This window comes from Alexandromys fortis, unplaced genomic scaffold (assembly GCF_014885135.2).
Source record: "Alexandromys fortis isolate MF-2015 unplaced genomic scaffold, M_Fortis_MF-2015_v1.1 scaffold_107, whole genome shotgun sequence".
Lineage (NCBI taxonomy): Eukaryota > Metazoa > Chordata > Mammalia > Rodentia > Cricetidae > Alexandromys > Alexandromys fortis.
Window position 1 is genome coordinate 4,838,745 of NW_026067987.1, and position 25,969 is coordinate 4,864,713.

The window sequence follows — 25,969 nt, forward strand, 5'->3', positions numbered from 1 at the left end:
CTTAGGGATATAATATGAAAAAGAAAACTTAATCCCAATATCCTATAAGTGGATGTATCAGAAAAACCATATAAACCTTGCAGAATATAATCCATAGTATAAGCAAAAAGGTTATAAAATTCCTGGATGGTAATATTGTTTGCAATTATATAACTTTCAAATTTAATAATCAAATAATTACCTTTGTTATGAGATTTCAGCAAATTGTTGTAGATGCATTAGTTTTTATTGGCCAGCAGGTGTCACATTTGCAGCTGCAGGGCAGTGAAACCCAGTCAGCTGCAGTATGAGCAGTCCTTCACCGCTTTGCTTCTGCATGTTGGTTCCTGGTTAAATAATGACAAATATGCTTTGCTCTTTGCTTAAGAGCAATAAATCAATTCTGTACACAGAGAGGTTTTGTGTTTTGTTGTTTTTCGGTTTTTTTGTTTGTTTGTTTGTTTGTTTTTTGATCAAGGAGCCCAGAGCTTACAAGCAGGGAACGCAGACTGGAAAATGTGCAAGTGCCATGCAAGGGGCCATGTGGCAGGGAAGCAGCAGGGAGGGAGAGCATGGGGAAGCCTGGGAAGTTTCCAAGTACCTGTGCATAGCTCCACCATGGTGGGGTTTTTGCATAAACCCACTTAGTAGGTAAAACCAAGCCAGGCCATCAGGGGTGGGAGACCTCTGGGCCACGAACCTTTTGGGCCTTTTAGGACATTCCACCAGGTAGGTGTGGAGTTGGGATTCAAGTTGGGCACCAGATGAAGATGGATGCTAAAAAGAAATCCCACACTAGCTCAGAACTGAGTATAATAAAGGGTTATTTATTTAGGGGTAGACTCATAGGTCACAGTTCTCTGCACAGACATGGAAGAGAAACCGAATCCAGCAGCAAGGAGAGTGAGCACACACTTTATGTCAACATTTATAGTGTAAGAGGCCATGCCCAAATGGGTTGGTATCTTAAAGAACAGACACCATCTCTCCAGCCTTGATTAACTCTTAAGTGGAGAGATAACAGCATGAAATGTTCAGTATTTGGAGCAGATCAGAAGGTCATGTCTCTACCCAAGACCAGACATATTCTGTTCTTTAATGGAGCCTTAGGGAGTTGCAGCAAAGCTGGTGTTTACTTTTCTAGTGTTACCAGGGAAACAGGTTAAGATCCAAAGTAGCAATGCCTCTAAGGCTACTGTAACAGAAGGACAAGCAAACTTGGCAGGAGACAAGAAGTTCCACTCACTCTTCCACTGAGGTTCCAAGCTAGAATATCCAGTTACCACTGCAGGCTGTTGGAAAGCCTATCTGTTGACTGGGCAGGGGGGGTGTATGTTAGTTGGCAGGTTGATACAAGCTTACCCTTTGGCTACAGAAAGGTATAGGCTTTTTGGCAGGCCCAGAAAATTGCAATTTCCCAGAAGATCATTCCAGGAATATTGCCAAAATGAGGGCACTTGACTTTTGGCATATATTTTAGTCACTGTACCGAAAGTTGATGTATATCTCTTTGTCTTAAAGATAAGCAAACTGAATTTATTAGGGTTATTTAATCTTCTAAAGCCCAGAATCAAACATTAGAATTTATGTTGTCTTGCCCTTGTATTGGTTATTTTTTAGTGTTACTTTCTACACCCATGGAACTCTTGGCAGTAGTAGCAGCTGTCGTTTACTGAGGAGCACCATGTTCAAATACTGGCTTAAATCCTGCTTATGCATTAACTCACTTAATCCTCTTGTGAGCCTGATGAGATGGATGACCATCATTATTATCCCATTATAGAGATGAGGAATCTGGGCCATAAAGAGGCTCCAGAGTTACCAGTGAGATAGCTATTATGAAAACTGGCTCTCAGAATCTGCCTTCAAACCAGGAGGCAATGAATCCATGCAAAGTCAAGGTGGGGTTTCATTATACAAGCCCTCTCCTCTTCTTCCCATTCTTCTAGATAGGGTTCAGAAAATATTTAAAGGGAGACTCAAATTTTCAGACAGCCTGGAGGAATGTTCACATGTATGTGGATACACATGAGTGCACTTGCATGTGGAAGTCCAAGATTGACATCAGGGTCTTCCTCAATCACTTTTTTTTTTCGAGACAGGGTTTCTCTGTAGCTTTGGTGCCTGTCCCAGAACTAGCTCTTGTAGACCAGGCTGGCCTAGAACTCCCAGAGATCCGCCTGCCTCTGCCTCCCGAGTGCTGGGATTAAAGGCGTGTGCCACCACCGCCCGGCTCCTCAATCACTTTTTACCTTATTCATTCAGGCAGGGGCTCTCACTGAACCCAGAGCTTGCCAGTACGGGCTAGATAGCTTGCTTCAAGGATGTCATCTTCACCTTCTGAGACCTGCAATAACAGGTAAACCACTATACCTGTCCAGTATTTTCATGAGTTCTGAGGGTCTGAATTCTAATCTTCATGCTCACACAATAAGTACTTTACTGACTGAGACATTTCCCCAGCTCCAACTACTCATATTTTGCCTGTCTTTTCTTCAGGCTATGGTAACTCTAGCATCTGTGAGCTTGGATCTACAATGACCCTGACATCAAACAATCAATTAACCCAAATATTCACCACGGTAACAAATATAGTGGAGTGACCCTGATCACATCCATTGTCTCTTCCACCCCACTGGAAAGAATATAAATTTACATATCCCTGTCTCCCTTGCTATAGGTTTTCAAGGATAATGTAGAAGCACCTGCATGAAGGCAGATTTGATTGACAGGGGAGCTTCAGCTAGCCTCCAGGAACAGACAGACCTGGATTTTTCTGATGAATTCTAGCACACATAGTTTCTTATGAACACAGTTTTGGGAGCAAAGATAGTCTGGTCCTGAACCTGGAATAAAGCAATGAATTATTCTTTTTCTCTTTCTCTCCTCCCTGTGGTGTGTGTGTGTGTGTGTGTGTGTGTGTGTGTGTGTGACCAAAAGTCAAACTGCTGAGTTTGTTTATTATTCCAAGAAGTTTCTGGTAGAATTTTGTGAGTCTCAAATGTATAATTTTATGCCATCTGAAAATAGGGCTAGTTTAATTTTTTTTCCTACTTGTTTCCCTTTAATTTCCCTATCTTGCTTTATTGCTCCAACTAGTGCTTTGAGTATAATATTGAAAAGGAGTGGAGATACGAAAGAGACCTGTCTTATTTTTGACTTCAGTGAAATTGCTTCAGGTTTTTCTCCATTTAGGATGTTGTTGACTGTGGGTTACTCATACACATTTTTTTTATCATATCGAGGTATGTTCCTTCTAGTCCTACATTCTCTAGGGCTTTATAATGAAAGCATGTTGGATTTTTTTTTTGTCAAATGTTTTTTCTTCATATATTGAGATGATGGTGTGATTTTGATCTTTAAATACATTTATGTAATTTATTACATTTGTTGATTTTCATATGTTGAATAATCCCTGAATTTCAGGGATAAAGTCAACTTGGTCATGGTGGATAATCTTTTTGAACTATGTCTATAATCTGCTTGCAAGTTTTTGTTTTTTTGTTTTAGATTTTTGAGACAGGATTTCTTTGTGTAGCCTTGGCTGCCCTGTAGACCAGTTTGACCTCCAACTGTGACTGCTTCTGACTCCTGAATGCTGGGATTAAAGGCATGTGCCATTACCAGCCAGCTGGTTTGCCGGATATTTTATTTAACATTTTTTGCTTTTTTTTTTTTTTGAGACAGGTTTTCTCTGTGTAACTCAGAATATTGTAGAACTCATTCTGTAAAACAGACTGCCCTTAAAATATTTTATATCTAACTTCCTTCCTTACTTACTTCCTTTCTTTCTTTCTTTCTTTCTTTCTTTCTTTCTTTCTTTCTTTCTTTATATAATATCTTTACCTGGTTTTGGTATTAGAGTGATATTGAATTCAAAGAAGGATTTTGGGAGCATTTCTTCCCTCCCTTTTTCCTTCACTCCCTCCCCTCCATTCTTCCTTCATTTCTTTCAGAGTTTAAAAAGCATTGGCTATAGATATTCCTTGAAAGACTGATAGAATTTTGGTGTGAATTCATCTAGTCCTGTACATTTTTTAGTTAGAAAGCTTTTTATTAGTATATCAAGCTCCTCATTTGTTAGGGGTCTATTAAGGCTGCCACCTTCTTCTTGGTATAATTTTGGTGGCTTGGTGGAATCTAGAAATTCACTCATTTCTTTTAGACTTTCCAATTTTTTGAGTGCATCATTAAGTCATTTATTATTTCCAACTCAATGGTATACATTTTTAAAATACTCTGAATATTTTGTTGTCTGTTGTAATATATCCTTATGTTCATTTCTGAGTCTGTTAATTTGGGTCCTTTATTTCTTTGGATTAGTTGGGCTAAGGGTCTGACAATCTTATTTATCTTTTCAAAGAACTAGCTCCTAGGTTTGTTGATTATATTGTTTTCTTTATTTCTATTTTATTAATTTCTGCTCTGATTTTTTATTATTTCTTATTGTCAACTAGATTGGAATCTAGCTTGTTCTTGTTTCCAAATTTTTAAGCTGCATCATTAAGTCATTTATTTGTGCTTCTTTTAGTTTTTTAATGTGGGTACTTAGAGCCTTGAATTTCCATTATAGAACTGCTTTTAGTGTGCCCCAGACTTTTTTGTTGTTGTTGTTGTTGTGTTTTGTTTTCATTTTCTTTTAGTTTCAGGAAACTCTTTTATTTCTTCTTTGAAACACTCATCATTCAGTTATGAGTTGTTTAATAGTCATGAGTTTGTGTATTTACTAGATATCTGTTGTCAATTGGCCATCATGGTCTTTTAGAACTTGAAATGTCATTTTCTCAAATAGACAGGTATTCTAGACAAAAATAAACAGAAAAATATTAGAATTAAATGACATAATACATCAAATGGACTTAACTTATAGTTCCAGAATATTCTATGCCAAACCCAAAGAATAATATTCTACTCAGTAGCACATGAAAGCTTCTCTAAAATAGTCTATATTATACACAAAACAAACCTTTGCAAATTGAAAAAGGTCGAAATAACTTTGTATCCTATCCAACCACAATAAAATTTTTTTACTTTAAGAATTTTAACTTTTAGTCTGCATATTATTTTCAACACACTGTAAATCATTTAAAGTTTTCTTTGTCTTTGAATCTCTCTTTACTATATATCTCTCTTTTTCTGAACACATGAATCTTTAATTTCAGTTAGATCGGCATTCTTCATATCTTTCAAAGACTACGGAATATGCCATTAAATGTTTTAATAACTTAGGACTTTTCATGACAATGAGACACTCTGCTCCTGGCAGCACCAATCTACTTCAAGAGGAAGATGGGCATCGAAGAGGATCCTTATGGAGTTTGATAGCCATTTGAGCAAGAAACTGCTCTTGCCTGGACTGTTGCATAAACTGGACACAGAGAACCCTCAGAGAGAGGACTACTGAACTTGCTTAAAGGTGAGATGATCTTTCGGGGTTCCTGATTCATGAAAGAGTCTGCAAGACATTCTTCAGGACAAGCAGATAGTGACTGCCTTTGAAATTTCCTGCTTTGTGGAAATGTCTGCTGGAAACTATGGGCCTGTAGGCCGAAGATAGATGCCCCAACGGTACAGAGGAACTCTGGGTGACTGTCCAGGCAGCAAGATGTCTCTGTCATTTCTAGAGTTTTGATTTCTTGTTTGCTTAGGTAATATTGTATCTTTCTAGACTCTTTGATGGAGTTAAGAATAGTTAGCTATAGTTATAGTTTTCCTTAGTTATGATATAGATTATTGTAATTTTTACTTGATAACTGTTTTGCTATATGTAATTTTGCTCTGTTAAAGTTAAAGCCTTCTTTTTTTTGTTTAAACAGAAAAAGGGGAAGTGATGTGGAAGTGTCATATATCAATCTGTTGATTTCATTGGTTAAGCAATAAAGAAACTGCTTGGCTGGCCCTGATAGGTTAAAGCATAGGTGGGAGGAGTAAATAGAATAGGATGCTGGGAGGAAGAGGAAGTGAGCTCAGACTCGACAGCTCTGCTCTCTGGAGCAGAGACGCCAGGCTCTGCTCTCCCAGGCAGCTGCGACCCAGGATGGACGTAGGTTAGAATCTTCCTGGTAAGCGCACCTTGGGGTGCTTACACAGATTATTAGAAATGGGCTAGTCCAGGTGCGAGAGTTACCAAGAAGAGGCTAGTTATAATAGGCAAGCAGTGTTTAAAAGAATACAATTTGTGTGTTATTATTTTGGGCATGAGCTAGCAGGCTGCCTGGGTGCTGGGGACGCAGCCCCGAGCCCCGCCGCACCTATTTCAACACCCCCCCCCCAAAGGGGTTGGGACTCTCAGGTTGAGAAATACTGATTTAGGTAATTCTCATTGGTAAACATTTTTTATAGGACTGGTAAGTTTGGGAGGGGAGTTACTGGCTTGATGTTTTATATTGTTTTATTATATTGTTTGATTTTTGTAATGAGATTTGATCATGTGGACTTCTTAGCTCTGCATCTGTTAGGGACAGAGCAGGTTGGGGCAGGTTGAGACTAGAGACTGGAAATGGCTTAGGTGTAATGACAGGATGGTGTGCAGGGTATACATCCTGGTCCAAGCCTGGAGTATATGAGTAGAGAAATTGTATGTGGCATGGGAGGGGCCTATGTATTGTGGGGCCAGTCCTATAGGTGTGTTTTAGTGCAGACAGGCATGGCCTGATAAGGCTGGAGAACTGGATTTGGAGCCCAGGCTTGATCTGGTGGAATAGGAAGAGTGCATGGAGAAAGAAAGTGCAGGGTCTGGCTAGGTGGGGCACTTGGATGAAGTGGTGTTGCTCAGCATTGGGTCCTCAGGTTGAAACTTGGGTCTTTGGGCTACAAAGCTTGAGCTTTACTGACTGTGCCCTCTTCCAAGTCCTCACCTTTCTGTTGTTATAGCTATACTGGCTGTGACTCTTGCAGTAGGTGAGGAATAATGACAAGAAAAAAGTGAGTAAGGGGAAGGAGATACCTTCCCCTTGGTGCTGAGGATACAGGCTTATCCACACAGGTCCTCTTGTGGGGGAGATACTAGAGGGTCTAGGAGGGAAAGTCCATGCTAAGCTCTAAGTTGTCCACAAGCTTAAAATTTAATGAGTGAATTTGTTGATCTTCTTTTTATCTATCTATTTATTTATTTTTTATTTTATTCTGTTTTATAGACAGGGTTTCTTTGTGTACCCCTGATTGTCCTGGAACTCATTCTATAGACCAGACTGGCATTGATCTCAGAGATCTGCCAGCCTCTGCCTCCTGAGTGCTGGTATTAAAGATGTGTGCCAACATATCCGCCCCTTGATGAGCTGATTTGAAGAAGTTAACCTCAAAATGCCTTATTTCGTTAAGCTTTCTGTTCTCAAATGCCCTCCAGTTGCTCAGATTATTTAACTTTGGAAAATGGTGGCTTTTCTGTATAGCGCCCTCCTCCTTGACTGGCAAACAAGAGGGGTGTAATGAGAAAGGCCAACACTCTCCAGCCAGTAAACACTGCCTGTTGTTACAGGTGATAGAAGCAAATGTTCCCGACAATCCTCTAGAACAGGAAGACTAATTTAAAGGAAAGGTAACTGGGTAATACTCTCTATTCAACCTCTGTGAGAATGGTACTGCGGAAATCTTAAACATTAGAGATAATTTATTTGGAAAAAAAAAAGCTATCAAAGGGAAAGTCATGCTCATTTTACATAGCTAAGGGTTACAGGTCAAACTAATAGAGAAGATGCTGGTGTAATTTAAAGAGATATTATAATCCGAGCAGCCTCGTTAGCAGCCTCAACACACCCTTGTGCACATTAGAAAAATACTGACCCTTCCTCAAGACATTTTTATTGCTATATTTTAAAAAAAATGTTTTATAAAAGTACATTTGCTGTCTTCAGTGGGCTATGGCAATCCTTAGTTTGCATGACTTTTTTTTAAAGAGGGTTTTATTTCGTTATTAAGTTATTTTATTTTATTTTTAAAAAGAAAACCAACTATCTTTTCATTTTACATACCAATCCAAGGTCCCACTCCCTCCCTTCCTCCCATTTCCTCCACCTATACCTCCATCCTATCCCCCATCTACTTCTCAGAGAGGGTAAGGCACATTGCTTTGGAGAAGGTCCAAGGTCCTCCGTACTATATCTAGGCTGAACAAGGTATCCATCCAAAGAGAAAAGGTTCCCAAAAGCCAGTGCAAGCAGTAGGTATAAATCCTGGTGCCACTGCCAATGGCCCCTCAGTCTGTCCCAAGTTTGCATGACTTCTTCAGACCTGTAGTCATTATATATTCAACAACATGGTTGTGCAAACTGTGTGTGTGCGTGCATGTGAGTGTGTGTGTGTGTGTGTGTGTGTGTGTGTGTGTGGTGCTGAGGGTCTCATTCCAGTCCCCTGGGAATGATAAACATCTACCACTAGGCTGTATTCCCATGCCACGATTTTTAAGACAATATTTTTTTACACATGATTTGCCAGCCCAACATATCAGCTATATTTAATTTTTCAAAGTTCCCTAGTAGTCTTGAACAATATACATGTATATTTTTGAAAGCTTGTGGGAAAATATAGTTTGCAATTTTCTACTGATTTTCCTGCTTCAAATAACAGTATCAACATTTTCTTGTATTGCTTCATTGTCTTATGAATGACTAATATATAATATTAAATACAGTAGTCATAATCTGAATTTAACTATGCCCGCTATGTAATTTAAGAAACTTTAAACAGTGTTATGAGTCATAATACTCTAAGCACATGGAAGAAACACTGAGCACACTTAGCATCCAGGTGTGGTGCTAATAATCCTATAATCCAAGCAATTAGGAGGCATAGGCAGAAGGATCACCAAAAAGCACAATCATTCTGGAAAGTTCCATCACATCTCTTCAGGGGAAATTCCCATCTTAACCTCTAGAAGTAACAATAGTCTTATTTTCCCCACAATTTACCTTTACCTTTTGTGAATGTAGTGTTATAGTTCAACAAGCTATGCAGCAAAAACAAAAACAAAAAACCAAGTATCGTTCAGAAAGCAAAATTATACAGATAGCCTAAGCAAGAGGTAAAATAAATATCCTTCCAAACAGTTATGCCAGGGTGGGCATTCATTGGCATGTGATTAAGCCAGAACTGAATGTATCTGGACATCGTGTTTGTCTAGGGATCGGGTTTCTGCATGTGTGTTTATACTGTAATAAGCCCCTTTAGGTTGAACCTTCCAGGGATGGCCACATACACACAACGATGCCCTGCAGAGAAACAGCAGGCTATAAAGGAAGCCTGTGGGCTTGGAGTCAAATGGGCTTGCCCTGCTGTGCCTTGAGAGGTTATGTTCTGCAAAATTGCTTGTTCTCATAACAGCTTTATTTATTATAGAAAAGAACTGAGAACAGTCCAGGTGCCCACGAGAGGAAATGAATAAGTTGGTGTATTCACTCACGTTATGGAGAACGAGCTGTCAGTGTTTGGGCAACCCTAGGTGAATCTCAAACGAAGCGCAGTGAGAGATGCTCTACGCCAGAGTCCACATTCTTCCCTTGTATTCAGAACAAGTGGAGGTGTTTTACTTGCCAAATAATGAGAGCAAACAAACAGAGGTCACGGTGGGAATTCGCTCAGAAGAGATACAGGGAACTTTCTAGGACACTGGTCACGTTGTGAGATCTAATCAGGGATCAGACTGTGTGTGCTTCCTGAATGTGAACAATGGCATTCTAAGGCTTTGTGCTCAACATTGTATGTAAAACTTTGTTGAAAGAAAAAAAACCTAAAGAGTGTAGACCTCTAGTTAATTTTACTGCATCGAAGACATTTACCCTTACTTTAACTATAATAAAAATTAATTATTTCAATAGATGGGGTTTGTTAGATAAACAGGTAAGTGAGTCAACAGTAAAATCTCTTATAAAATGTAGGATGTTTTTGTGTGACTCGAAATTTTCACAATCTGACATTGGAAAATATTTTTTGATCTTGGGCATGTTTGATACTGCTTTGAGTTTTATTTCTGCCTAATGGAGACAATGATACTTCACAAAGTAGAGCATCTACCGTGCCATGTTGTCATTTTGCAAGCCGCAGTGTCTGAAGGTTTGGCAGCGCTGCCTCTGAACAATTAGTGATATGAGCAAGGGAGTGCCTGCATTCTGCGGGCTGATTATATATTCTCTGAGGGCAAGAACAGCTTTGAGCATCAGCATTAATGGCTGAGACTGTGTTGGGGCATCCTGCGGTGGTATCTTCCCTAAAAAGAAATCATAAGATGGGGTTCGATGTTTCAGAATGAGCTTTAGTCATTTGACCCACTAGCAGTTCTAACTGTGATCACCCATTCATGTGACAGATATCTGTTGAGCATCTATAGCATGACAGGCATCCTCCCAGGAACTAGAACTATGGAGGACACAAGAATGTGTCCTCTTGAAGATCACATTCTAGCAATGATAAGCTCGTTCCATTTACAGGGATGAGTCTGGTAGTTGGAGAGGCAGAAGTATGCGGTAGATTTTCTCGACACCTAGCATGTCATGATAGTCATGGCCGGAACAACCATAACAAGAGACTGTCTAACGGTGCAACCATGGCACCTTCATCTGGCTAAACTTTTACGTGGCATAGGGACCTCCATAAATGAAGCTCTCACAACCCATGGAAAACTGTTCTCCTTCTTAGGTTCAGTGAAGATAGGAGAGCCATGTACACGCGTGAATGGACCACAGAGTGTAGCCTCAAGGTAACAACTAAAACAGAAACTCAGCAAGACCTGTGTGTTCAGATTCCTAGCCTTTCTGTGCGGCATTCCTTCTGAGGATGGAGGGAGACCCGCTTCCAGCGAGAATGGGAAAGGTGGCACAGGCTTTATTGCCTGCTTTGAAGAAGGGCTCTAGCTTCTATGACTAACCTTGGGTAATTAGAATCCTGATCGCTATCAATTGCTTTGGGGGGGGGGGGAGGAGAAGCGAAAAGGCAGAATGGCAGGACAAGGTCAGAGAAACCGCCTTTGAGGGTTGAAAACACACAGCACACCCTGGTGCCGCGCGCGGTGGAGTCAACTTTGATGTAAGAGAAGAAAGTGAGCGCAGGCCAGAGCTCGAGATAGCCAGACAAGAAACAGAGTCTGTTGCCAGGCGGCAATGTGGTCCGTCACGTTGTTTCCTTGTTATTTTTGACTTCTGGTTTATGCCTATGGCGTCTCTGAACAGCACAGTTACAAAGAGCAGAACAACGGTTTCTGAGTCACTTACAATCATAAAGCATTTCTAGAACTGGGGTTTGTCTTGTGCCTACTCAGCCGCCACAGCAAGCAATCCAAGACTACCTGCTCACACAGGCCTGGTGGGTGGTGGGTGAGTGGTGGTGGTGGGGAGGTGGGAGTTTTGTCATAAAACAAAGTATTTCTACAAGTCACCAAAGGTAAGAACCTATGTTCCACCCCACGCTAAGTTCATTACAGGTTCTGAGCAAGAGACTATGACGAGATAACACGTGGGCCTCACAGATAAATACTGCCATCCTCCTAACACACTTGGGAGCAAGTAAAAGCAGTTTCTCCAGCTGTCCTGTACTATGAGTTCTTCGGTGTTGATCCATCAGTCTGGGTGGACTTTGAACTACTCTCTTAGCGAGGCCTGAGCTGTGTACGCAGGGCTTGGTTTGTTCTTCCCAGTATGACCGGCATGTCTACCGCAGGTGTATAATAAATACTAGTTGCACTATTACAGATTTGTTTCCGTTTGCTCCTGTATTTCCCAGGGAATAATATACAAGTAACTAGTGACAAACTGGGTTGTGACCCAAAGTATGGGACATAAGCAAGAACAGGTCTTGGCCTGGACAAGCACAGACCTGCTTTCTTTTACAGGGCAACAGCGAAGCTGCAATCTGTGTTTCAGAGCATCTCTGGAGGTCAAGAAGATACAAAGGGCATTGGACAAGGCTGGGAAGCTACGATGCAGGAGGATTACCGTATGAGGCTTCAGAAGTCCAGCTCCACTCCTGATAGCCTTGAAGGATGTGAGAGCACCTGCGATGTTGGTTTTTGTTCCGAGGCTCCGACCCCAGGACCTGGTGTCTGGCAGGCAAGTCCTTAACCACCGAGCCACACCCTGCTCTAAAGAGTTTAGGCGAGTTACTTGGCTTCCATTTTCTCTCAGCAAGCTCTGTTTGGGAAAAGAATCACTCAGGTGCACGCACCTAGTGTAATTTATGTCTTACCAGTACTTCCAACATTTTGGTTTTCACTCCGGATGATTTATGAGACGACACCACGAGTTTTCTACGGCTGTGATTTGCTAGGACAGAGCCGAAGGTAAAACCTCCCGTCTGTTTGACTGTTTATAGAAGTACACGTTCAGCTCACACATCAGTAAAACACCCCACCCACTGGTGCCCTGATTTGTTTCGTGTTACAACAGCTCAAGCTGTCTCTGAATACCGCGCGAGGATCCTTCTGCCAGCCAAGGCAACGAGCAACCTGACGGAAGATCCGCTGTCTGCCCCTCTCTTCAGGTCAGTTGTGAATTTTTTAAAAGGACGACTTTGCTATAAACTCGGCTGGAAATTCTCTAGTAAAGAATCGTTGCGTTTGGAGTTGGAAGCAGGCCTTCATTGGTCCCGCGGGCCTGGAGCGAAAGCTATGCAAGGCATTTACCTAGACCCAAATCCCGTGGAAACAAACACATTTTATGCTTTGTTTAAACTGGTGAGTGTCATGACTTTTAAGGTAACGGGCTTGCTTAAAAAAAAAAAAAAAGGAAAGAAAAGGAAAATGAACACACTTTTTCCTTCTTTTATTTCTTTACATAAAGTCTTCCTCTGCGAGATTAACTGATACCATCTGTGGGTATTTGTTCCCCACTCTCGGCTTGCAGACTTGCATTTAAATCTTCATGCTTCTTTTTCTAAGCTTCTTTTCAAATTGCGGCAACACAAGAGCAAGCCCTAGCCGGTGGCCAAACACTGCCTCTGCGTCCCAAGTCTTTTAACCTCTTGCTTCCAACTCGCGTCTGAAGGCAAAACAATCCAGGAGCCACGGCCCTCCCCCTGCTCCTGATAGGCTGCTGGGAATAGCAACAGCCTGTGTCACCGAAAAGGGCAAAGCCTTCGGAAATAGAAACAAAGTTGGTTACAAATCACACTGGCTTTGCCCGAAGGTTCTCGCCCCCCCCACCCCACTCGAACCCCTCCCACTCTTCTTTAGCATGCTGCCCATGGGGACCGGGACCACTGCTGTCAGAGCGGTAGGTCGGGGTGGTTTAGTGGCGAGGGAGAAGCTGTAACTTCTACGTGACCATGGTACCTGTTGAAAACACAGAGGGCCCCAATCTGCTGATCCAGAAGGGGAGAGAGGCGGAGACCGATGGCAGCTGTGGAGCCAGCGGCGGCCGGCATCCTGCCTGCGCGGGAGGTAAAGTGAGACCGTGGGGCTGGCTCGGGTGACCGCTAGAGGGGAGAGCCGTCCCCGTGAGCCCCTCGGGACTGTGCGTGGGTGGGAGTGCGGGTGCGCGCGCAACACGGGAGCGCGCTGGGTGCGTGGAGAAAGGAACACAGGGTTTGGTGCGACGTGGAGTGACCCAGAGCTGTACACGTGAGGACTGAAGCCTCCTTGGGACGTTATGTGTTAAAACGTGAGTTACATTCCCGCTACGGCTGCGATGGGCTCCATCAATTCGCTTTACGTAACGCAATGCACACGTTCTTCTTTCTTGGAAAGGCGGATCAGAGCCTCATTTGTGAACACACACTTTTTTTTTCATTTATTGTCGCAAGTGGACCAAGTGTGGAACAAGTGGACGTTGTGAGCATCACTTTTTAAAAACCAACTTTTAAGTAGACATCATACAGTAACTGGTTATGGGAACAACACAACTTTCTTTTTAACTTGTGTTATTCTGTGCTCCAAGTGCCTCCTTTTCTTGTCCCTGCTTTCCTGGAGATTTGCCTTTCAAAATGAGATTCATTGAATACTTTTCCTCCCCAAGGAGAACATCAGTAGTTTTCATTGCATTATCTGCACTAGCCTAGATGATTGTCTTTGCCTCCACATTTACAATCCCCCCACACACATCCCAGGCTTTTTTGTTTGTTTGTTTGTTTCTTGGTGCCTCTTTTTATTCATCTAATTGTGTAATAAGATACCAAATACAAATGAGCCTCTCCTTCCTACGGTTAATACTTTGATCTGCTCCACATGCTTCCATGATACATTCCATTGCCAAGCTGCTTAGCAGAATGTCACAAATAGTCACCGAGGCTCGTGGACACAGAAGTCACTCCTTGCCTTTCACCTGGGAATGAGCTGTTTAAGCAGTGGGTTTGCCTCATTTGGGCACAGAATCCACCAAGCATCATATGGAAGTCAAGTGGTCCCATCCCAGGGACAGAGAAGCTGTCTTCCTTTCCTACCTTGCTCTGGGTTTAGCCTGCTTTTTCCTTCCCATATCTAGTCAATACTTGGGGGCCATCTCTGAATGCGGCCTCTCTCTTTGTCCAGGGCCTTGCTGGCTGACTGGAAAGAGCAGGCAAGGGGAATGAGATGGGCGGTTAAGAGAGGTCTTATCTACGAATTCCTGAGAAATGAGCTGCAGGAGACAGCAGAGCTCTGAGTTGGTGCTGACAGGCAGAGGGTCAATTAAATGGAGTCATGGTGTCACCCTGTCATAATGGAGAGGAAAGGAACTGCCCAGCCCGGCTCTTGCAACGAGCATTAGAAATGGACTAATTTCTACCACCCACCTGTCATGTCAGTAGGAGGCAGGAGGATGTAGGTCAGCCTGGATGACAAATGAGGCCCTGTCTCCAACGCACACACGCACACGCATGCACACACATGCACACACGCAATGCATGCACACACACGCATGCATGCACACATGCATAGACACGCACACATACACACAGATGCACAAGTATGTATGCATACACATGCACACACACACGCACATGCTCACACACACACAAGTACACCTTCATATCACGCACTGTACACATTCACAATTATCGCCATGGGAGGTAGTGTGTAGATGTATGTCTTGAACTTATATGGAGAATTCATTGCAAAGTGCTACTGCTTTCACCACTGTAAAGAAATAGCAAATACCACAATCTATCCAATTTAATTCCAGACGAATCTTTATTATGTAGCAGAAAAAAAAAAACCCTTAAGTTTCCCCTAGCATCTCAGATGAATACAGCTTTGGGTCTTGTTAGATATTGTTTGCATTTGGATGAATAAAAACCCTTTTAGATTCCCCTAAATTGTTTTAACTATCTCTTGACACCTCAGAGCAACCTTATACATAAATGTATAAATGTATTATAGAGCCTTGCTGTGTGTTCTTAGGAAACCATCTAATGTTTCCTTCTCTAATGTTGGATTATATTTTCATTCATTTTAATCAAGAGGTCGATGTTTATCGAAACATTTTCCAAGTGCTCTCTTTGGTGTCTTTGTGTTTCAAGCTTATATAATTTCTTTTACCCAGGAAATTCAGAGTATTTCAAATATGCTGACTATCAGCATATTTATGATTTTAAAGTTTTTCTATATTTCTAGGTGGAAAATAAAGCAAGCGAAAAGGGGAATATGGTCTATAACCCAAGTTAAGATGATTAAACCATGTGAGATACTGGAACAAACAAAGAGTGGACAACAACAAAAAGACAGACCACAGACTCTCAGCACCTCCCACCCGCGTCCCCAGTGCTCCTGCACACACACAAGGCATCTTGGCTGGTCTTCCTTGGTCAACTCTTTACTTAAAAAGGAGGGTGCATTGTGGGACTGGAGAGGTGGCTCAGAGGTTAAGAGCACAGGCTGCTCTTCCTGAGGTCCCTAGTTCAATTCCCAGCAACTGCACAGTGGCTCCCAACTACCTATAATGAGATCTGGCGCCCTCTTCTGTCATGCAGGGAAAACATTATATACACAACAAACAAAACAAAAAAAAAAAAAAGAGAGAGAGAGAAAACATTGTCTCTATCAATAATGAGCTTCATTGTTTTTCCAAGAAGTGAATACATTGTCAGGGTTCATAGACACATCCTAATTGACCTTCTTCAGTTTCAAGTCCTGGTGCTGCGAGCTGACAAACACAGGTGAAGGGAGACTACACAGACGGCATCTCTCCCAGGGTGGAAGGGGCAAGTTGCCAGAGGCTGGTACAGCTCTAACCTTGGAGATTCCCTGCCTCGGAGCTTTGCTATCTGCTCCTTCATCCTTAGCTCCCATGCTTTCCTTATTTTGACATCCAAATTCCTGGCCAGCGAGAGTTTGCGAACTCTCCTTTGTCTCATCACCCCTGGTTTTTCTTCTCTCTTCTGCCTAAAATGGTCAGAAACCAGGAGCAGCGTTTGTTGTCTGAGTTCAGGTTCTTAGCACGGAAGCAAACACTCTGGAACCAGCCAACCCAGAATTGGATGCACAGATCCTCTGGAAGGTCTGTCGTACATCCCTCTGAAGACATCAAAGGCCAGGACTTCAGAATCCCCCCACTAATCAGAACACCCGAAGGAGTTGTCCTTAAAGACTTTAAAGTTGTGGGTGCTGAGCTAATACATGCAGGTCAATAAACCTGTCCCGGTTGTTCCCTCAGACTTAGCCTAATCTGGAATATCTGAACGCAGCTGGTCTGGCTTTCTTGGGCTGGGCAATCAAATTCTTTGTGCCTTCAAAGCCAGCATTGCCCACTGAGTCTCTTTCCGAACACATAGTGAATGTTTTGAATACACTTACTTATAAGCTTATAGTGCCCTGAAGTTAAGAAATACCGATGGAGACCCACATTGGAGCACCAGACTGAAATCTCAAGGTCCAAATCAGGAGCAGGAGAGAAAGCACGAGCAAGGAACTCAGAACCGCGAGGGGTGCACCCACACACTGAGACAATGGGGATGTTCTATCGGGAACTCACCAAGGCTAGCTGGCCTGGGTCTGAAAAAGCATGGGATAAAACCAGACTCGCTGAACATAGTGGACAATGAGGACTACTGAGAACTCAAGAACAATGGCATGGGGCTGGAGAGATGGCTCAGAGGTTAAGAGCATTGCCTGCTCTTCCAAAGGTCCTGAGTTCAATTCCCAGCAACCACATGGTGGCTCACAACCATCTGTAATGAGGTCTGGTGCCCTCTTCTGGCCTGCAAGCATACACACAGAAAGAATATTGTTTACATAATACATAATAAATAAATATTTTTAAAAAAAAGAACAATGGCAATGGGTTCTTTGATCCTACTGCACGTATTGGCTTTGTGGGTGCCTAGGCAGTTTACTAGACCTTACTAGACCTGGATAGAGGTGGCTGGTCCTTGGACTTCCCACAGGGCAGGGAACCCTGATTGCTCTTTGGGCTGAGGAGGGAGGAGGACTTGATTGGGGGAGGGGGAGGGAAATGGGAGGCGGCGGTGGGGAAGAGACAGAAATCTGTAATAAATCTCAAAAAAAAAAAAAAAGCATCCTGTTAAAGACACCTCATGGTGAGCGTTTGCTCAGTGAGAGGAACCCAAGTACTGTTTAGACTCCTCGTTAAAAACTCCCGAGGACCTGACACAGCCCTCCACCTGGGAGCAGTGAGCTCCCACAGCTGAGCTGAAGCAGCCTTTTACCCAGAGCGTGTGAGCAAGAACTGGTTTTGGAAGATTCTGAAGGTGAGCAGCCGGAGCTCCCTCTGTCCGTTTTTCCTTGCGAGTGGACTTTGCCAGAGGAGTGCATTTCCGAGTGACTGAACAAGCACCCAGTTTTGGGGCTGAGAAAGGGGCGAGCTGCATAACTTTCCCAGTCTTCCCCAAGGACTCTGCAAAATACCAAATGAGGACAATTTCTCATCTTGGTCCCTCGAAAAATATCCAGTTTCAGTTCCAGCCACAGACACTGACTGAATGCTCTCGAAATACTTCTCAGCTGAAATGGAGTCAAATGGCCAGCATCGTAAATCATAAACTCGCACGAGCTATTCCTATGTCATCCGGGTTTGTTTGGTTCACTGACATGGTGTTCCTTGCTACGTGATAACACATACATTTGTACGTTTGCTAAGTGGCCATGTCTCAGTGGCATACCAATCGTTTATGCACTTTGTCCAAAAGCAGCAAGACTGAAACAGCTTAGCAATCATTCTAATGCCAGCCGGTTCCATTATATTTGAAGAGTGACTCACTTCTAGAGACGTGTCAGGGAGAAAAAGTACACTCCTTTGATCGGACTTACCGCAATGTCCTTCTTTTCATAAACAACTGCAATTTAACTTCACACTCAACCGTGATCCTCTTGGAAGCAGTTGTCTCTTGAGAAGCTTGTGAGTCGACTGTTAACGTTGCCCCGGGCCATAGGCAATGTCCACATAACTTCACATAACAATGTTTTCACATGTTTGTGGACCTTGGAGTTGGGAGCTATGAGGCGAGCTGATCTGGAAGCCTGCTTGAAATAGCATCTGAAGCTTCAGATGTGTAAGACTTTTTAAGAATAGAGGGGGGGGAAAGTTGCAATTAGGATCAGTTTGCGCAGCAAGAGGGCATTTCCACGCTAATAAAATATTTCATCTCCAATGGGAACTAAACTGTAGAAACGCACAAGGCAGAAACCATAGGAAAAAAATGATTTTTGGAGATGCAACTCCATTATTAAGGGATATGGGTTTTAAAAACAAGGGAATCCACAAATAAAAAAAAAAGCATGGTTGCTATACTGGACGTAAATAAGGCATCGTCTTATTTCCTGTGATGTCATATAAGTAACTGTTTCAACCTTTTGCCTTCTTTTTTGATAGGTTAGTTAAATGAAGACCCGTGTGATGTCTATACTTTTTGTGATTGGATTTGGTGCCAGCTGTCTCTCGTGTAGTCATCTCTGTCTCTATGTCTCTGCTCTCTCTCTCATTGTCTTGCTCCCTAGTCTCTCTTGCTCCTGTTAGTTGCTGAAGGGATCAAGTGGTTTTGCCTGTAGTTTCCTGTCGTGTGGGTTTGGCCGTCTGGATCCTGATGAGTTAGTACAGCATGTTCACTTCAGCCCTGTGTTTACATTACCGGTTGACTCTTCAGGCTCTGGCAGGTGTAGGCTCCTTACCGAGGAAGTGAGCCTATCACGGGAGCTGCAGAGACTCTGATGCTATTAGTGCTTGGTGGTAGACACTGATGCTGTTACCAGGTCCAGAGGTTCTTAAATCTATTCTCTCAGTCTCCCATCTCAGGCCTGAAAGAGTTCTTTGTCCTTTGATAGGTGTAGAATGCCTTTTGTATTTTTTTTTCTTTTTTGAGATCTGCTTTAGCTCCTTTCAGACCCCCACCTGGTTCCATTTTACATCAATTCAGATTAAAAAGACTTCTGTGAAATGAGTATCATGGACGAAGTACTTCAATGACAATGTCTCTTTTAATTAGATTTCTTAAAATTTATTTATTTTTATTTTATTGGTGTTTTGCCTGTGTGCGTGTCTGTGTGAAGGTATTGGATTCTGGACTTAGACAGCTGTGAGCTGTTGTGTGGGTGCTGGGGGTTGAACCCAGGACCTCTGGAAGAGCAGTTAGTGCTCTGAACTGCTGAGCCATCTCTCCAGCCTGCACAACATCCCTTCTAATCTTGTAATAACCACTAAAGTGAGATTAACCCCATTTCACATACAGAGTCAGGAGCCGAGCAAAGATCAGCTGATGTTCACCATGTACTTGCTGTCATCCAACAGCTGTTCTCCCAGCACTATGAATTGAGAAATATTATTTAATCCTCTGACCGAGGTCACAGAGGAACAGAAAGTGTAAGTCTTGCTGATCTTGTCAAAGTCTAGCCACTAACCAATCAGGCCCTCTGTTTCTAGCCTAGGCCTTCACTTCTGAGCCCCAGGTATCTAGGGAGAGGCAAAGTGTTCTGCTGCCCATGCCACAGAAAGAGTTGGTGGCAGTCCAGACTCCAACTGCAGACTCGCGCACCTTGACCAATCAATCATCCAACCAGCTCTCTTTCAACTTCCTGACCTGCCCAGTTCAGGACTGCGGGTTGAACTCATTTCAGGACTTGGCTGCATTCTACATTAGTGACTTCCCTTAGTTTCATGTTATTTTTTTTTCTCTATGAGATTCTAAGTTCCTGGGGTGAGGAAAAGAGGACCTGGGCTAACTTTCCACTATCCATGTAAAAAATGCCAGGCATGGTCGCATGCACTTGTAACTCCAGCACCGGGGAGGTGGAGGGTCTTTGGGGTTTGCTAGCCAGTCAGTCTAGCCTCATTGTGAGGTGCAGGCCAGTGAGATCTGATCTCAAAGGGCATTCCTGAGGATGACAACTGGGGTTGTCTTCTGGCCTCTACATGCACCCCCACTATGCACCCTCCCCCTCCAAGCTTGCACACACACAACCATAAAAGATATGATAAATTCATGAATAGCGTATATTCTTTGACCTATCAGAGCTCCTAGATGACTGACAGCACTTGGAAAGTTCTGCATAATTCATGAATTATGCTTCTCTATATTCTAGCATGAATGTCAGAGATGTTGTGTGTATGGTACAAGGATCGCCACCAGTGGTATCCTGGGGACCTTGGTGCTCACTGAAGTCACCAAAGCTGGTAGTGCTGACCATCAAGATAAGCTTGGTCTACCGTCTGTGCCCAAGACAGGGCTACACATGGTATGCGTGTGATTGGTCAGTGCACAAGATGAATAAAGAAGTGATTAAGATATGTACTGCCTAGTGTCATGCTGATCAACTATGGACTGTATGACAGGTCATATATAGGAGGTTACAGCAAACCTTCCAGGATGCCTTTTGATGTTAGACATACAGATGCTATTGTGATATATTTGTCTACAATACATAATACTGTGACATGCTATATACATACATATATATATATACATACATACACATACACACAAAATGTATATGTATTTCTTTTCTTTTTTTTTCAATTTTTTTAAGTAAGAGGGACTATGTATTTCTTTCTTTGTTGGATGCTTTGTAGTTGTCACAAGGGGCTAAAAGTTACTGTGTTAAATAACAATTTAAAAACTCACCAGATCCAAGGCCCTGGTCTAGAGTTCCAGGTCAGAAGCAGTAAAGAATGGGGGTCATGTCCCACAAAGCAAGGCAGAGAACAATGACAGAAGACACTTGATGTCAAGCTGTGGCCTACACACACACACACACACACACACACACACACACACACCCCTATACATTTTTTGACAAAAGTGTAACTGAGAACTGAGGACAGTAGGTTTGTAGAACATTCTAACGGGAGGAAATAGGTAAGATGGAAACTGAGGAAAGAGGATGACACATCCGGGGAATGGCGAGGGTTTCCAGTTGATGGGAGCAGTGGGCATGGAGCAGGGAAAGCAGGCAATAGAGGAATTTAGAGCTGCATGCAGGGACTGCTGGGGGCTTGGTGTGCAGCAAGGAGAAACTCCCGGGAAAGAGCTTACAGCAGTTTAGAAAAGGCCACCAGAGTGACTTCAATTTTTCCAACTCTTGAAGGTCGTCAGGCTTTCAATAAAAGTAAAGCTTGGCCCAGCCCTCTATGGTTCAATCCTGAAGCCCCCAGACTCCCTACCTTTGCTTCTGCCCTCAGGCACACAGTCTCCAAAGGCCTTGTGACTTTTCTGTTTCTTCCTGCCCCAGCTTTCTGTTTTCCCTGCATCCCTGCCCTTCCCTCGCAGCAGTAGACCGGTGGGTGGTCCTATCCCTGCTACAGCTTTTAAGAACTCCGTAGCCTTTCCCCTCCCTGTTCCCAAATCCCAGCCACGCCGGCTCTTCAGAAAGTAACTGCTGAGCTCAGTGACTGGTACACAGGCACATTCTTCAAGGTCTCTGGTGACAGCCACCGCAGGAAATCTATTGCAAATTTGGCTTTTTAAATCTTCGGGTCCCTCATCAAATTGGGCCCTTGGCTTCTTTTCCCACCCTTGTCCCTGCACACCGACAACATATCCTACCCTTTTCTTCCATTGCTCCTATGTCTTGCATTTTTAGCTCTTCTTTATTCCTGACTCCCTACTTCTCTCTCCGATTTTTTCCTCATAGTATGAAGTATTTCAGTCTTTTCTCCCTTTGTCTCCCTGGTCCATCTGTCCATTGACAGACTTCCCCGTGAGCAGCTCTCTCAGTGCCTGTGTGACCATGCAGGCCTACATTTTAAAAAAGAGCTCTTTCTAAAGTTACCCCCATTATAGGATTTACAATATTACTTATGTTCTTCCCACCTCATTGCCCTATTTAAGGATTTACAGAGCACAAAGGGAGCCAGGTGCGGGTGTACACTGTCATAGTCCCAGCCCCACACGGGAGGTAAAGACAGGAATATCAGGAGTTGAAGGTTTTCCTTGTCTACATAGCAAGTTCAAAGCCAGTCCAGGCTACCTGAGACCCAGTCTCAAAAAACAAAACAAACAAGACAACAACAGCCAAGCACACAAGAGGGCAATTTTTCAATCATTTTAAATAGAAAAACAACATCAAATTTTCTTATGGTTTCTTTGTGACTTAATATTTATTAACTAGAAAATGCAATGGCAGAAGACTCCTCCTATGTATGTGAAACAATTGTCCATACATTTGAAATTTTGTAAAACGAAAGGTATGTTACTATTAAAAGAAAAACCTGTTAAATAGTCACTCACGGGAATTCTAAGACAATATGGATTTTCAAACGTCTGCATCGTGACATAGCTCCCACATGCTAAGAAATTCTATCTAGAAACATCAGAGGTGGCTAGGCAGGATGGCTGTGGGGTCTGTTTTTTATTAAATTCCTCTTAACCATCTTTCGAAAACCTACATAGACACAGAAACACATGCAAAATGGTAGCAGCCTTAAAAACCAGACACAGTCATCAGGGAGTAAGGTGAAACCCTGAGTAAAAGGAAGATGCCCCAGAAATATCTAAGGCCAGGGAGTGACATGTTGGACTCCAGAGGGGTCCTGCTGTAGATGCAGAAGAGTCAAAGGAGAGCAACTCCCCAGGAGCTGACATCTCTGAGGGTTGAGTGTTTCACTCCACAGTCTGGCTCTTCCCACTCTGTTCGTCATCATTACTTCTTTCCGCACTTCTTCATCACTGTCATTTTCAGGACTTCCACAAGTCTGCCCGGGGCTGGAAAGAGCATCTGTGCTTTAAGATAGACAGAGAGGGAAAGGGAGGGGAAGGGAGAAGAAGGGAGAGGAAGGCAGGGGAGGGAAGGGAGAAGAAGGCCGAGGAAATCACTGGAGACACCAAACCCAACAGGGACATCTTCATTGAATACATTTGAAGTTGAAATAAATTCTTTGATGCATTAAGCCCCTGGTTTTCAGGTCTTCAGGTTCTTGTAGTAAAAGGCATCATAATGGGCTTATGAATTAAAAAAAAATGAACTCAGAAAATCTGGTACTTGGTCAGTACATTCCAAATCCAATAGAGAAGAGTGAGGTTTTATTTTCCCCCACTTTTACCAAAAACATAAATTTTAGAAAGCTAATTTTATTTTCAAAGTAAATTTTATAACAACAGATTACAAAAAAAAATCAATGGAATGTCTGTATTAGGTGACTGTTATTTAACTATAACTAAGCACCCGAGGCAGATGTTTAGTTATAGTTAAACTTTGTTTATTTAAATACTTCATTTCTTTAGCTTATGTTTTTAGAGGCTGGAAGTCAAAAGGCTGAGGACCTCCCTTAGTCTGGTTAGTTGTGGGGATCAAAAGGTTATAATGTTGGGAGCACATATGAGAGGGGAAAACATCTTACAACAAACCAGAAAGCCAAAGGAAGCACAAGGTCAAAATCAGGCATGCGTAAGAACTCATTCACACCAAAGCTCATAGTAGAGATGCATATGGTGATGCGTGACTGTAAGGCCAGCATGTGTTACATGGAAGCAGAAGGATCCAGGAGTTCAAGATTATCCTTAGCTACGAACTAAGTTTAAAGTCAGCGTAGGCCATGTGAGACCTCATCTTTAAAAAATGAAGAAAGAGAGAAAAACAAAACAAAACGAAAAAAAAAACCCATTCCACAACATCAGTACCATTGTCATCGGTACTCCCTGTCATCGACATCTGTATTCCCTTTCATTGTCCTCAGCATTCCCTCTTATTGGTAAGGTTCCTTATGATCTAAGGACCTTCCACTGGAATAACCACCTCCTGAATTACCACAGTGGCATCAAGCCTCCAACATACAGATATCTTAGGGACTAACAACATTCAAACTATGGCAACATCTGATGAGGACTGGAAGAATGAAAGTGTAAGCAAACAATGTTTTTATCCTCCTTCCTGGAAAAGTCAAACAATAGTAGCTGTCAGGGAGGTTAAGTTTCCATTGGTCTGAGTCTTGCTGGGTGCTGGAGGGACAATTAGAGGTGCTGAAGTGGGATTCCACTCTGTATGCTGTGAATATCACTGGTTAATAAAGGAACTGCTTTGGGCCTATAGCAGAGTTGGTGGTGGTGGTGGGGGAACTAAACTGAATGCTGGGAGAAAGGAGGTGGAGTCAGGGAGAAGCCATGTAACACCCCCCCACCCCCAGAGACAGATGCTGGAACTTTTAACTAGTAAGCCACAGCCACTTGGTGATACACAGATTGATGGAGATGGGTTAAATTAAGATGTAAGAGTTAGCCAATAAGAAGCTAGAGCTAACGGGCCAAGCAGGATTTAAATAATAAGTTTCTGTGTGATTATTTTGGGGCTGAGCAGCTGGGAACCAACAAGCGGCCTTCCTTACAAGATACAGGTAAGGAGAAGGCTTGTAGGAGATAGACAAAAGCTGGTGCCCAGTATGTACCACCACTGGGCCACCACACATCACAGGACCAAAAAGCAGCATCTTGGGGTTTGGGAACTCCATACTACAGCTCTCCATGGGATGTGGCCTCTAAAAGCTTGGGTACACTCGGGGTCTGGGAGTTTATGTGCTGCAGTGTTCTGGCTCAGCCAGACTCCCTCCATCATGAGCCATCCTAGAGCCTCTCTGCCAGTGCTGTGAACCCTCTGGTTGTCAGTGTTTCAGGCCTAAGGCCACACACACGTGACTACATGACTACCTGTCACCTGGGCATTATAGGCTACAAATACACCGTTAATGTTAACCAAAGAAGGGAAATCTAAGAGATTCTGAAGAAGTGGGGATCTTGAAGAAGTGAGGATCTTTCAGCTCCACCCACAAAGATGACTAAGATTCCTAGAACGGATAGTGCTGATGAAGATCACTGGTGGATTATGGGGGACGGTGCAGGGTGAAGAGCTGCACAAGTCCGGGAAAGAATGTAGAAGTTTCTGGAAATAGTAGATGATGTATAGCTGGGCCAGAGAATTTGGTCCTTGCAGAGTGATGCAGGGAAGGGAACCGCTAACAGTGAGTGAGAGCTGGCAGTCACACAGAGAAGCCTCATACACAAGGCTATGCTACTGGAACCCAGGTATGCACAAGACTATAGTCCCTGCAGTAGTGTGATAGTAACAAGCTAATAATTGTTCTGACAATGTTTTGGAAATGCTGGCAGTATGCTACTCGAGTAGCAAGCATGTCTGTAATTGTACAATGCAGCATGTTAGCAGTATTGAATACAGCTATATGAAAAAGAGGGAGCAGGAAGAGCCTTCAGCAGCGCTGTTTCTAGTCACAATGTCAGCAAACACTGATTATCTTGCCAGGTGCAGAAGATTACGAATGAGACTGGAGAAGTGTGGAGAGCAGAACTCGACCTTCCAAGTTAATTTTCAGCCTAAAAGCAAGGATGATTAGGTCCAGGGACCAGTGCCTCTCAAGGGACAGGCCTCCTGAAGTCTTTGCGCAGAGGGGCTGGACGAGCCAGCAAAATGCAGCTAAGCAGGGCAATGACAGCACTAACGAGGGTCTTCCCAGGAGTGGTAGCACTTGAGGTGGCCGTTGAAAGATGAGTTGGGATCAAAGGAACCCCGGGGCGAAGGAGCCAATAGCCGTGAACACAATGGTCGGGCCGCTTGAAGGGTAACTGCAAGTTTTTTTCTCGAACAATACACGGAGGAGGGCTCCTTAAATCTGAGAAGCTTTCACAGTTGGTCAAGTTGTAT

General features: G+C 43.1%; 1 protein-coding gene across 3 annotated transcripts in view; it reads left to right on the forward strand.

The window, feature by feature from the left end:
* Positions 1–12,324: 12,324 nt before the first annotated feature.
* The window catches only part of Slc2a12 (solute carrier family 2 member 12), a 55,090-nt gene continuing 41,445 nt past the window's right edge, over positions 12,325–25,969 (forward strand). The window contains exon 1 of one of the 3 annotated variants that reach the window (XM_050159493.1): positions 12,325–12,444. Coding sequence is in view for 1 of the 3 variants with exons in the window: in XM_050159492.1 (XP_050015449.1) it covers positions 13,228–13,342 (115 nt within the window). In the remaining 2 variants the exon portion in view is untranslated. Of the gene's footprint in view, positions 12,445–13,049; positions 13,343–13,442; positions 13,563–25,969 lie in introns of those variants that run through there. The other 2 variants (XM_050159492.1, XM_050159494.1) reach the window with 2 other exon arrangements.